This window comes from Ischnura elegans, chromosome 3, assembly GCF_921293095.1.
Source record: "Ischnura elegans chromosome 3, ioIscEleg1.1, whole genome shotgun sequence".
Classification (NCBI taxonomy): domain Eukaryota; kingdom Metazoa; phylum Arthropoda; class Insecta; order Odonata; family Coenagrionidae; genus Ischnura; species Ischnura elegans.
Window position 1 is genome coordinate 104,266,329 of NC_060248.1, and position 13,512 is coordinate 104,279,840.

The 13,512-nt window shown below is 36.5% G+C and overlaps 1 protein-coding gene across 3 annotated transcripts in view; it reads right to left on the minus strand.

Moving 5' to 3' along the window:
• The window catches only part of LOC124156290 (tRNA (cytosine(34)-C(5))-methyltransferase), a 28,739-nt gene extending 15,348 nt beyond the window's left edge, over nucleotides 1–13,391 (minus strand). Inside the window, exons 1-6 of one of the 3 annotated variants that reach the window (XM_046530747.1) lie at nucleotides 12,827–13,384; nucleotides 12,656–12,739; nucleotides 12,357–12,574; nucleotides 5,009–5,186; nucleotides 1,625–1,706; nucleotides 1,364–1,504 (exon numbers count right to left, since the gene is read on the minus strand). In XM_046530747.1, the coding sequence (XP_046386703.1) occupies nucleotides 1,364–1,504; nucleotides 1,625–1,706; nucleotides 5,009–5,186; nucleotides 12,357–12,574; nucleotides 12,656–12,739; nucleotides 12,827–12,889 (766 nt within the window). In that variant the 5' untranslated portion in view covers nucleotides 12,890–13,384. Of the gene's footprint in view, nucleotides 1–1,363; nucleotides 1,505–1,624; nucleotides 1,707–5,008; nucleotides 5,187–12,356; nucleotides 12,575–12,655; nucleotides 12,740–12,826 lie in introns of all 3 variants that reach the window. The other 2 variants (XM_046530746.1, XM_046530748.1) reach the window with 2 other exon arrangements.
• Between the last annotated feature and the right edge of the window lie 121 nt (nucleotides 13,392–13,512).

A 13,512-nucleotide genomic window follows, 5' to 3' on the forward strand; every position in this document is an offset into this window, starting at 1 on the left:
TGCATTTCAGCAGTAAGACTAATATTTCAGGTTATTGAAACTAAAATTTCAAAGGAAAAAGTAAGAAAATCAGCTGAAGTTTCCAATTTGTACTCAAAAGTAACTTTGAACAATGCTAATACTTATTTGACTGATGTACTGAACTCCTTTATATTCATTACAAATATTAAAAGAAAAAAGTTGTGAATACATCACCAAGTCCACAAAATATGCAGCAACTCATGAAACAAATTGTTTTCTCATTTGGATGGTTAGTACAGTGTGCATTCCTTGGCAAAATATAGAGTTGTGCATGTAAGAATCTGCTACATAAATAGTTGACTTTAATTTGCAAATCTTTCAAAAGACTATCAACATCATTAACACATCTCCTACAGCAATTTTTCTTTCCTAAGTACTAAAAAACCAACAATGTAATTGATGAAAATTATCCAAATACATTTACCTACAACCAGAGATGGGCAAAATACATGTCAAATGTATTTTAGATACAAAATACAAATTACTTTTAAAATCCGTATTTCAAATACAAAATACAAATTACTTCTAAAAATTGTATTTTCGATACTAAATACAAATGTAATTTCAAAATACTCTATTAAAATATGAAATACATGCCTTCACCAAAGTTCTTAGCTAATAAAAAATTTAAATCAATTCAAATATTAACTATTTTTAGAATGAGAGGCTCAAACATTCTTACAACGTATTTATAGGAAACTGGCAATTAGACTATTATCCATGGCGAAATGTCTTAAATAAAATGGAGAAAAATGTCTCCTGCACCTTTGGGAACAGCGTCAGATTCTACAAGTCCCCTCCACAAATTACTCAATGCACAACTTCGTTTTGCAAAATACTGCACACGTGACTACGTTTTGCAAGTACACAAGTGCCTACGGGTGTTACAGATGTAAATTAAGGGGCAATTTATAGTCCCATAGATGGCCGGCTAATACAGACTCATTCGGGATCCCTGCCATCTCGTTGCATGCTCTTTCTACTTATGCACAAAAACATTACATGTATTTTGATTTTGAATGTATTTAAAAAATACAAACTACTCTTTAGATGTATTTTCATAACAAAATACTCTCAGAAAATGTATTTCCGACACAAATTACAAACTACAGTATCGAAAATATGTATTTCAAATACAAGTATTTTCGATACTGCCCATCTCTGCCTACAACAGCCATGGCAGTAACAAAAAATAGTCGACCCTGGCTGGACCACGGCAGGAATTCAATAGACTTCACATTTAATAATACATATACATATACTATTCACTTAAAATAATCAATTAATGTAAAGAAAGTAGCAAAGACGAAGGATTTTCAAAACAAAAACTAAGGGATATTACCTTTATTTGTGAACAAGAAGTTTGGCATGACAGATGAGTCATGGTTGGTAATTGCAAAACAAGGACTAGAGAGCCTTTTTGCTTGATGAACAAGCATATAACACCGCTTATTGTCCACATCATTAGCAATGACAAATCCATCTGTAACAGAAAAAATGACTGTACTTCATGTAAAAGGCAACCAATGAACCAAATAATGGCATAGCGAGAAACACGAGTACATTTTCAACAGCCTACGATTCTATAATTTTAGCAACATACCAGGAATATTTCCTTCTCCTGCATGCAGCAATTCTATAAGTTGAGCAGTTTTAGACCCCGGAGCAGCACACATATCTAACACCTTAAAAAAATAACAATGCAATAAATTTCAACAATAATATTCATACAAGTAAATTAAAATATCAACATAGAATAATGAAAGAAGAATAATCAATAAATGACTGTCCAAATAATTAGTAAAAATATCCAAGCAAAAGAATATGCAGCTTAACAGAAAGGCAGAATGTCGAAGAAGACCTTTTGATTATCCTGGTGTGAGGTTCAACAAGCAGAGAGAATAGACAACTGCCCTCAAAATATTGCTAATAGAACAAAAAAATTTAAACTATTAATAGTATAGAAAAGGGATAATAGTAATAGTATGATAATTTGCAGAAAACTAGACTGCAGAAATAGAAAAAAAATACTGTACAGTGGAACCGTGTTGATAGCGCACCTGTTCCTCTGCGAGTTGCGTGAACAGAGAGCATTTGACAGTAGACACCAGGGCCAAAAATGCAAAACATGTCAAAGCGAGAAAATGAAACTAATGTAACAATACTAGAGTGGCGTAATTAATTTGTCTTCCTATTTTCTCTTCACAATTTAAAAAAACAAAGAGCAGATTAGGTCTGCCGTGGTGTGGGAGGGCAAGCCATCACAGCAAAAGCGCCCAAGGAATGCAGAACATGAAGAGTTAGAATCTTAAGATTAGCGTAGCTTTGTTCAGGTGGTTTTGCCAACATCAGTCCGAGGGAACTACGACGGACTATTTCAGAGATAGATTGAGAATTGAGAACTTCAAGTGTTCGGAAGGTTGGTTATACTAATTTAAAGCACAAAAGAGTTACCTCCCTTCATAATTGCTGGTGATGCCTGAGGTGTTAATCGGAAGCCATGGAAGAAAGGACTTGAATCCCAGAGGAATAACTTGAGACATATTCCCATAGAGATATAACGCAGACGAAACGAAGCTCTTTTACAACCTACTCCCCGACAAAACCCTGGCAGTTTCTTGCAATGATCCTCCTAGCTGCTTATAAAATTTGAGGAATCAAGCGAGATGGAGTGGAATTGATTCATAATGAAAGATGATTTGCAATTTTCCACAAAAATAAATTTAATTCGACCCGAGTTTCGATGTTACTACATCATTTTCAAGGTACAAATGGTGGTGAATTGCAGAGCTGTAGACACACTCCATGCATTATTTCAGTGACGTCACGGGCGCAACACTCAAAATGGAACTTTTTCTAGAAGCAACAGCAATTTTTATCGCATCATTCTACATGCTTAGCAGACTTTTTAGTGTAGATATTTAAAATATTACATTGGATGATAGAGAAAGTCTTCCGCGGAAGTTCTACCGCCTTCCACCGTTTTCGTCTGCAGAAACAAACGCGATGCATTATTTCAAATAACCTCCGCAAAATGCATAGGCACAAAAACCAATGGAAACATTTGAGACATTAAATAATCGCGATACAGTTTCATCAGTAATTGTTTGAATTTTCAGCGAAAAATACTAAAATAACATAATGATCACGTACATACACAGCAAAGTGGCTTCGTTGGTTGTGCATTGGGATAATGATTGAAAAAGCAATGCTTCGCATGATTTTCATTCAGTATGACGCTTATAACTTGAATGGCTAGTTTGTTATTATAGTAAGAAAATTTAGTGATGCAATAAACACTGCCTTTCGTCTGGTTTTATGCAAAAGTTAATTGGATAGAAATGTCTCCATCGCCGCACCAATCCTGTTCCTACATAAGTGTTGACAACAGGATAATTGGCTATTACCTATTTACTCCACCTCCGGTAAAGCGACAATTCCATATAGTGAGTGTTTATTTGAGCACTGTGGGGTCTCGTTTTATCAAGGTTGCACTGTTTATGTTCTAGTACAAGAGGAAAAAAATACTCTGACAAACCCTTACCCATAAAAGAGAAAAATAAATGAAAATAATAATAAATGCATTCAATAAATGGTAAAAAGTTGCCTCCTGAGCTCCCCATAATTGTTTCAAGTGTTAAGGAAATAGCAAAAAAAAATAGTTTATGCAACAGTTTATACAAAATTCCTGAAATCATATTTCCTTACTAGGCAGTAAAAAACTTAGAGTACCATTATTTAATAAGTCATTGCATATTTATATAAGACTAATTTTATTAGACAACTTCACTCCTGATAATCTCTATAGTCACAGGCTCAACTTTGTAGAAGTTCATTTCAATGAATAAAAACGAACAAAATTTGTATTAATCCACCAATTTATTTACGTGGTACAACTAGTTTCGATGCAGCGGCATCATCCTCAGGTACAAAGGTTACAAGCAATGCAACATCCTTATATATCATCCAACAGATACCACATGATATATAAGGATGTTGGATAGCTTGTAACCTTTGTACCTGAGGATGACGCCGCTGCGTCGAAACTAGTCGTACCGCGTGAATAAATTGGTGGATTAAAACAAAGTTTGTTCGTTTTTACTCATTCACTCCTGATTATAACATGGAAATATGTAGTTCTATTTTAAGATACAGAAAGGAAAAATATTGTCATAGACCTATACAAACATATTGTGTATTAGAGTAACCATCATTAAACCCAAAAATAAAGTATTAATTCTCATTTATGGTGTTTTAGAAGACAGACATGATATAATGTTCCTAGACAAGGTGATGACTAGCTTCTATACACTGAAAATTAGGTGAGTGATAGAGCTATGTATGAAAGACATTTTTCCCTTTTTATCACTTTAAGTAGCATACATAATTCTATTTGCAGGATTTTGAACACATACATAATCAAAAACTTATTTCTCACCAATACACATAACAACGACTGATTTTCACCACTTCAGCAAGATAAAACATAGCATTATTTATTAAGTTTAACTTAAAAACAGCCGAAAATACTGTTTTTAATTGAAATTTTATTAATGCCATATTATAATATTTAAAAATAAGTCTATATACCATTCCATTCTTAAATACTTTAAATAAAATTATTATCAGTAAGTACTCAATTTTTTAAACTGGAATAGCAAGGCATTGTTTAAAAATCACTGGCCAAATTCAAAGAATTTCCTTGATATCAAAATAAACACCAGTCAAAGTCAATCATCCATTAAAGATTTGGCTCACTTACTCATTGCATGATTCAGATAGATGCAGATCCCCACAAAATTTTGCTACATCCATATGCATACTTCTGTATTTAATTACTTTCCTCTGGCAATAATTTACTGATCAAAAAGTCATTGTATTGCATTAAGAAAATTCCAATCCAACATCAAATTTATAATCAAATTGTTTCAAAATACTTCTACAAAGCTAGGCTTATTGTAAAAAAGGGGATTTGAAGAAATCTTACTTTATGGTGAGGTTTTACATCTAAAACCAATGGAGGTATCATGCTAACAACTTCTTGACGGCTAATGCTGCCACACTCAGTTTCCGATATCAGAAAATTATGAAGCCGAACGTATGCCTCCGACCTCCTGATGTCTTTTCGGGTCAATTGCAACTGCCATGCCAGCTGATCAGGATACCTAACAATAAAAAAATCATAATTAAATAAGTGTATGATCAAACACAAATATGTACATGAAATAAAATTTCATAAAAATACATGACAGAGAATTGATTAAATTCCTAAATTTTATGAGTGCTGCTGTAATAATCCACCAAATTTATCTTGCTACTTGTAAGGGGTAAGTTTGATTAGAGACTACGTCTACAAACCTTTTCAAAGCTACTTCACCCACTCACTGATTCAACCTGGTGGTTAGCTTGGTTTAACTAGGATAAAGCTCACCCCAGACTCAGTCGTAGGCATATGAATATAAGACATTCATGATAGGGGGCCAATTCCTTTCCCAGGGCTACCTCACTTTTTGAAAATTTTGTATGGAGGGGGTCAGAAGGCTTAACCTGGAATTTGAATCCAGGACCATACAATCAGCAGCTAAGCGCTCCACCCGCTAGGATACCATGCGTCCCTACAGTGTTCCAAAATAATTACTTCCTCTACAGCAATTTGTAAGGAAAGTTTTGTGGCTAAAAATTTTTATTGGGTACAAGATAATTATGTTTTATGATTGTTGTGAGAAAATCAGACAAAAACATTCAGTAACGTGAAAAAAAATAATCAATAAATTTTGTCTCGAGTAATAATTAATTTTCATTGCTGTGCGACTTTTTTTGCTCACACTGAATTCAAGTGAGGATTTTTATAGAAATAGATTTTTATGTGCCACATAATAGAAATTTCAACTTTGGTTTCATGCTCACATGATAAGTAGTCCCTTGGCAATTTGAAGAGAAAGCAGAAGGTAATATCTTTTTATTTGAAAGCCAACCGACCCTGAATGGAAGAGGAAGTGCCCCTGGCTGGAAAGAATGGGATTTGGGGCTTGATGACCTTGCTCTTCCTTTGCAAACAATATGCTCGCTAAAAATAAAATTTCATAAAAATGCATGCCAGAGAATCGATTTAATTGCTAAATTTTATGAGTGCTGCTGTCATAATCCACCAAATTTATCTTGCAACTTGTAAGTGGTGAGCCCTGCAAGCCCAAAAGGAGCCCATATTTCGTCCTTGGATGAGAGTCTTTTGAGAACATTTCAACAACCTTTTTCCGCAAGTAAGAGCCGTATTTGATGTCTTACATAAGTTGCCAAGTGCTCAAATGCCTGTCGGGAGACTTGTGGATAAGGTCCTCTCTTCGGAATGAACGGGGTAGGCACAAGTTAGACAGGTGTTCATAACTAACCATATTTATTCTGATCCTAAATGAAAGTTTGCACTTAAATAGCACGATCAGCAGCACCACAAGTCAGATACCGCTCATCCGAGTCAACCCTCACTTGATGCACATACAGGGAGTTCCCTCCCGGTGGACCAAAAATATACCATATATCTACAAACACTACTAAGACACACTGCATATTGTTGGATAGGAAGTAACAAGAAATTATAGTCGCTTTATCTCAGCAGAGATCAGTATAATGAATCATCTTACGCATAAAATATTACAATAAAAAGGCATAATAGATAAGTGTGAAAAATAAAAAAATGCCAAGCTAAAAACTAACAAAATGCCGAAATTTATGAACACTAAAAATAAAAAATGTAAAATACGTAGTTTAAAAAAGAAGACAAAAAGTTGCTGCGGGCGATTTCCATAAAAATACTGTGAGCGCGGCCTTTTCCCTCCGCCAGACCCAAGTGATCCATAGATGATGGAAAAAAATTTTAACCCGTTAACGGCTAGCAGTGCCAGTTGGTAGGGCAATGCTAAACATTACTTTTTTGTCATTTATCATAATATAATTGGGTTTTTGACAGTTTTAAATTGATAAGAATGTTTTTAATTACAATTTCCTGAAAATTTTTCTTTTTAAAGCTGTAATTAATGCATTTAGGGCCCTTAGAAAATTATCAACTAACCCAAAAAACAGAATTTTTTAGGGCAAGCATTTCAATTTTCTTCACCTACGCCTTACGTACTCATAATACGATGGTGTTTTTATGTAATTATGATTGTTATAACATGTACATTTCATATGAAGTACGGTTATTTGATGTTAGCCTAATATTAGGGATGCAATGATGCAAAACATTTTGGTGGTTCCATTTGGTACCGCTAGGTGCTTACACTGCCGTCTTTTGACAGAAAGCGTAAATACGAATATTTAAGTGGTTTTCCTTTTTTCCGGTTCTTTATTCTGCAATAATTTATTGTTCATCACTAATATTGTAAATTCAGTGTTATTTTATGCTATTAAGCATATAAAACATAGGTTAAATGTTTTTACATAATGACGTCATCCAAATACCTAAGGCCCTGAGTTGTCCACGCTCTTTCAGAATCTTGTACCGCTCGTGCCCATTGTGAACTCCCTCACCAAGGCTCAAAAGGTGAGAGGTATGATTGTAAACCTGAACCCTATTCAGAAAGACGAAAAGGAATAGTAGCCTTGTAGAATTAGAAAGGGGGTATGAGAGGGTGCTTGCTGCTGGTGGCAAGAGACGACCACATGACTGGCATCACGTCGACAAGAGGTAGCCTAATCCTTTATTTTCACCTTACGTATCTCAATCACATTGAGACTCTTTGCACACTTCCATCTGCTTGCAAAACCGAAAACTTACTGATCTGCTTACATTGTAGCATGTCCTATTGCAAAGAGAGGATGAAAACTTTCCTTTTGACTGAAGAATGGTGAATAACTTGAGTGGACGCCAATTACGCTTGAATTTGAAGTAGTTGTTCATAAAGGTGGACAATCAGCTGAGTTTATGTTTCAAGAAATATCTCAGAATGTTCAAAAGTGTACTGAAGCTGGGCCAAACCGTAAAGCACACAAGAGGTCTAAAAAAAGGGAGCAAGAACCCATGATGATGAAGAGATCGCAGTGCACGAAAGGATTTCTCATAATCCCAATTACCAACTCAGTGTTTCACAAAGCGTCCCAAACCACAATTTTTGAACCGTTCTTTGACGAAGAAGTCCTCATGCACTTAGTGTAAGAGTTCTGCAACTGTAATGACCGAAATATGAAACCTTAGGAGCTGAAAGTGTTTGTAGCAATTCTTTTTCTAAGTGGGTATAATACGGCACCAAGTAAAAGGCACTATTGTGAGGAAGCACTAGACACCAGAAATGAGTTTGTGTATAACACAATGAGACATGACAGATTTCTACAGATTAGTAGATTTATTCATAGCTTTGATAACACTGCTATGGTTAAATGAGGTAAGATGTGGAAAATACCATATGGACACGGCAAAAGAGAGATTTGGCTGATATTTCAGAGAAAAACATGGCTTGTGCATCAATTAGTCGGTAATATCCTATTTTGGAATACATGGCTGTTAGTGATGCATGCAGGGGAGGCCACAAGGTTTGGCTTCAAAGCGTGGTGCCTCATTAGCTCAGATAGCTACTTAGTAACACCTAGGAAAGTGAAAACCTACGAAAAAGAATTTGGAAAGATAGTGTGAGGGCAAAGAAACAATCGTGGCCCATTTTTACCTGGATTCTGGATCCAATGATGCACTACGCATAGATGCTGATACAGAAATCCTGAAAAAGCATAACTAAGCTAGAGTTCCCATGGACAGTGGTGCAGTCACACCTGGATACAAGGATCCCCCAAAATCTCCAGGACATGCACAATTATTGAAAGGAAGTGTTAATGGAATGGGGTAACTGGCTGAAGAAATAGATTTGCAATTGATCTATGTTACAAAGAACGCAGCCAACTGACATCGACTTATTTCCTTTCCAGTGTCTCTGACGAAATAGGTTCGACGGGCACAACCAACTAATAAAATCCAAACTCCAAGGGCGACGATGTGCTACTGAAAACTGAACCAGTAGAATAAGAACAAAATTCTTGTAATGCAGAGTTGAATTATGCATTGACTGCTTTGCTCCTTTCCATGTGTGCCGACGATTGAGTGAAGTGCTAAAATCATGTTATTCTTGATCTCTACATCATTGATAAATAAATTCTATTGTGTAATCAGTAATATTTAATAATTATTTAAATGTTATTGATATTTTAGCGTACCTTTGGATGGAAATGAATGTCATTTGCAAAAAATAATAAATATTTAACGTTTTTGCCATTAAAATGTGATTATCGAAAAGTTTTTTAAATATAGATTTTTCAACCCCTTAAATGCCTCTCAGTACCATATGGTACCAGGCTGTATCTCCATAACTACTAGTGCTAAAAGAATATAATTTGCACCTCATGACTCAGAATTTCATTTGCATTAAAATATGAGATTACCACCAAAATCGGAGAAAATATTTAATTCAGGCATTACCAGGTTAAATAATATAAATATTTTTTTGGAAAATGACTTATTTCGACCATTTTTGATAAAATTTAACACTTCTACACCTAAATGAAGAAAAAAACTTCAGATTACTGTGAAGTTAAAAATTTTACCTTCGGACTGAAGTGTTAAGGGAAAGGCCCTCGTGGCAACTATGACTTCAACAGTTGAAGAGCACTAGGTCCTGTTTGCTTTTCATTTGTGGTGGAGCATGTGATCACCAAAAATCGTATGAGATTTATTGAAACTGATTGAAGAACTTGATAGGAGACACAGTGGGAAAGTAAAGACAGCCAATGGGTATTATATGCAAGTAACAGGAAGAGGTCCCATGGTTGCACAGCTGGCTAAGAAGTATAGAGGTTACCAAATTATTTTGCAGGAAGTGTACTTGCTCCCAGATCACAACTCCACTCTTATGTCAGATAGATGATTCGAAGAGAGTGGATTCAAGATAATAACTGAAAAGGGAGAGAAGAAAATCTATGATGACAAAGAGCTGTTCATGTCAGCCCTGTGGAGCAAGAATACCAAATTGCATGAACTGAAGTACGAGGTGCGTTCAAAAAATATCGCGACTTATGGGTTTTTTCAAAAATTATTTATTTATTCATGAATATCTATTTTGTCCCCTTCAAAGTAATCCCCATGAGATATTATACACTTGTGCCAACGGTTTTGCCAATCTTCGAAGCACTTCAAAAAATCATTTTTTTTTATCTTGTTCAGCTCCTCCTTCGATGCCGTCTTTATCTCGTCAATCGTAGCGTAACGTCGTCCTTTCATGGGTCTTTTCAGTTTAGGGAACAAGAAAAAGTCACAGGGGGCCAGATCTGGGGAATACGGTGGCTGCGGCATCATTAGTGTGTTGTTTTTGGCCAAAAAGTCGCGCACAAGCAACGATGTGTGAGCAGGGGCGTTATCGTGGTGCAAAAGCCAATTTTTGTTCTTCCACAAATCCGGGCGTTTCTGGCGGATTGCTTCGCGCAAATTGCGCATAACTTGCAGGTAATATTCCTTATTGACCGTTCTACCCTGTGGCAAGAACTCATGATGCACCACGCCCCTGCAATCGAAGAAAACTGTCAGCAAAATTTTCGCGATACTTTTTGAACACACCTTGTATGATCACTTCTTGGTAAATGGTGAAAAGATGCTTTAGAAAGCAAAGCAGAAGCAGGGAGAGAACATATTTGCAGCAAAATGTTCCAGAGTCGAATTTTGGCATGACAGATGTGGACACAACTTTGTACTCTAATTTGTGAAGCAAAGCAGCCCATGCCAATGCGTGGTTTCCTGGGAGGGGAGGTTTGGTGCCCAGCTAAGCACGCAAAACCAGTTGATTGAGGAGTGCAAGAGATTTCTTGAAGAGTTGTGTGCAGTACGAGAGGGGCAATTTAAACAGGCTGGCCAAACTGAAGAAGATTGAGAGGGCAAAGATAAAAATGATGGCTGAAGTTGCTGAGCTGACTGACTGAAACAAAAAAGTGACAATCTACTGAGAAGCATAAAAAGGTGTGCAAATGCCTGACCAAGTTGGAGAGGCACAATGACCTCCTAAGGGATAACTTGCATAGACCAGTTTGTCTGCTCAATAAAATATCAGTGGATCATCACCAAAGAAGGGGAGCAGCAAGTGTTATTGAGGAGAGCACAGTGGTGGGGTGCATCAGAGGTTGGTGGCAGTGCACGCAGCATTGCAGACCTTCCAGCAAGAGGTATGCAAAGAGTTGGACTCACTGTCAAGCAGGCTTGGGAGGAGGCGCAACAGCAGTCGCTCGGGCATTAATAGTCCAGGATGAAGAAGACCCTTTGCTTTTAAAATTGCATAGTATCAGAGAGGTCAAAACTCATAGTTGTAAAAAATCATCATGTTAACAAACTGATCGAAAATAATTTCACAACTCTGACGCAGTCAAATCGTGCTGAAATTTTTACGAGAGATTTAAAGTAAAAGTTGAACACATATGGATGCCAAATCCAAGGGTTAAGTGACCTGTGACATTAATTGTAAATTTGTGTTTTTTGCCTTGTCTCATGTGACCAACAAGGGGAGGTGTTAAGTATATGGGTTAATTCATGTGTTGTTGTCCTATTAGTGATGTTATTTCACATTAATAGGATTTATGTTTTTCTTTTGTTTTTGAATTGCTGTTGCTTGAGTCCAGAAGAAGATATAATAAAAGGATAACTTAACAATACGAACAAAAAACACATATCTAACACTGTCTTATAACAATAAAAAATTTGATAGAATTCTATCAAATAGTCTAGTCTACTATCAGTTTCTTTCTGTGTTTCAAAGTTCCCACTTCCTCTTCCCAAACCATTTCCTCCTCTTACCGTGGTTTTTTCCAATACATTATCAACTCCTGAAGACCCCTAACTAGATTTTGTAAGTAGGAGAGTAAATTAACTTCTTCAAGCTAGCACAAAGAAATGGATCGCTGTAACTCCACATTTACTTCGAGAACCACAGAACATAAAGTCCACAACTTATAATTCCACAAAGTCCATTCATTATTTCACACTTCCCACTCATTAACCAACTGACTGGTACAACAAAATGTTACCAGAAAGCTTTGGTTAATACTTGCAAGTTATACGATACAAATATGAGTTTATCCATGTTCACGCGTCTAGTACTGCGTACATTAGCATCATGTAAACACTTTTCAATAGTTAAATAAGCACCGCGACTTAAGTTCTATCGTTATGAAATGACAGGATGACAACGTGTAAATACTTAATAGACGATTGAAATGATGGAGATAATTCTGGACACAAATTTATGTCATTTCATGCGGAGACGAATTGTGTAAAAATGCAAGAAGCCATGGTACTTATAGCATGCTAATCCACATACCAAGGAATGCACTTTGGCCTCTTATTAAGCAGTATCTTGTCATTTTCTTCTTCCGCTGGCTCTGCGTTAGCAATTTTCGCAAAATATTCCCCTTGCACTATCCTGAGAAGAGCTTTGGCCTGATCTTTGAAACCTGTAATTCTAAATGCAGCAGGTAAGCTTACGCGTAAAGTTTTCATGAAATCTTCCCACTCCCCTTCGGGACAAATCCGCTGCACCTACAAGAGTCGAATATAATATATTAACCACCGATACTTTCTGGCATGCCGTCATATTCACACAATATTCCATGGTAGTACCTGGTAATATTTTTCAAAATTTTCATTTTCTTTTACAATGTCGTCGTAACAAACTCGAGGTCTATCAGGCACTTCACCCTGGGTCTAGAAATAGTTCCAAGTAAATTAACAACACAAATGCACACTCACACTAATGTACACAATAAAATGAAAATATAAGCAGCACCTCACCTTGTCCCTCCTTTTTTGAGCAAAACTGAAATCTTTTCTTCGCATCTTCCTAGATTTCCCCATTGTGAACTGACAAGATAAGGGAAATAAATGCTTCCGTACGGTACCTATAAGCAGTTTTCCTGAAAGTAACCCAGTGGTCTCCACGTTGTAAACAGCATTCACGCTACCCTTCGTCAAACCCGGATCGCGGTGGAACACAGGAACACATGAAGAACGGTCTCTGGCTTCTGTTGCGGTTGGCGATGTTCCACTTGTTCGCACTCGATTTCCGCTGCACCGCTTTGCAATGAAGTGAGAGCGCGGGCGAACTCAAAGCAAATATCATTTTTTGATTCGATTTATTCCAGTGCATGGCCAAAGCGATAGAAATAAAACATACTAATGGCCCTATAGCCTTTATGTTTAATTTTCAAACTTGACCGTGACAGAGGCTCGAAATTTCTTACGCCGAATGCTGCATTAAGCTCCCTGACTGCCACATGAATGCGGAACGTATATTGCAATAACTTATGAGCGAATAACCATAATAATATCGCAAATCCTCGGTGGCATTATCAATAGAAAAACTACCAACTTGCTGGTGCGATACTGTGGTTTCAAAGCCAATGCGGAAATATTCACCTGGTCATCAAACTCCTGAATTTAAGCCATCAGTAAAAAATATCCTTTGAAAATCATGGTCA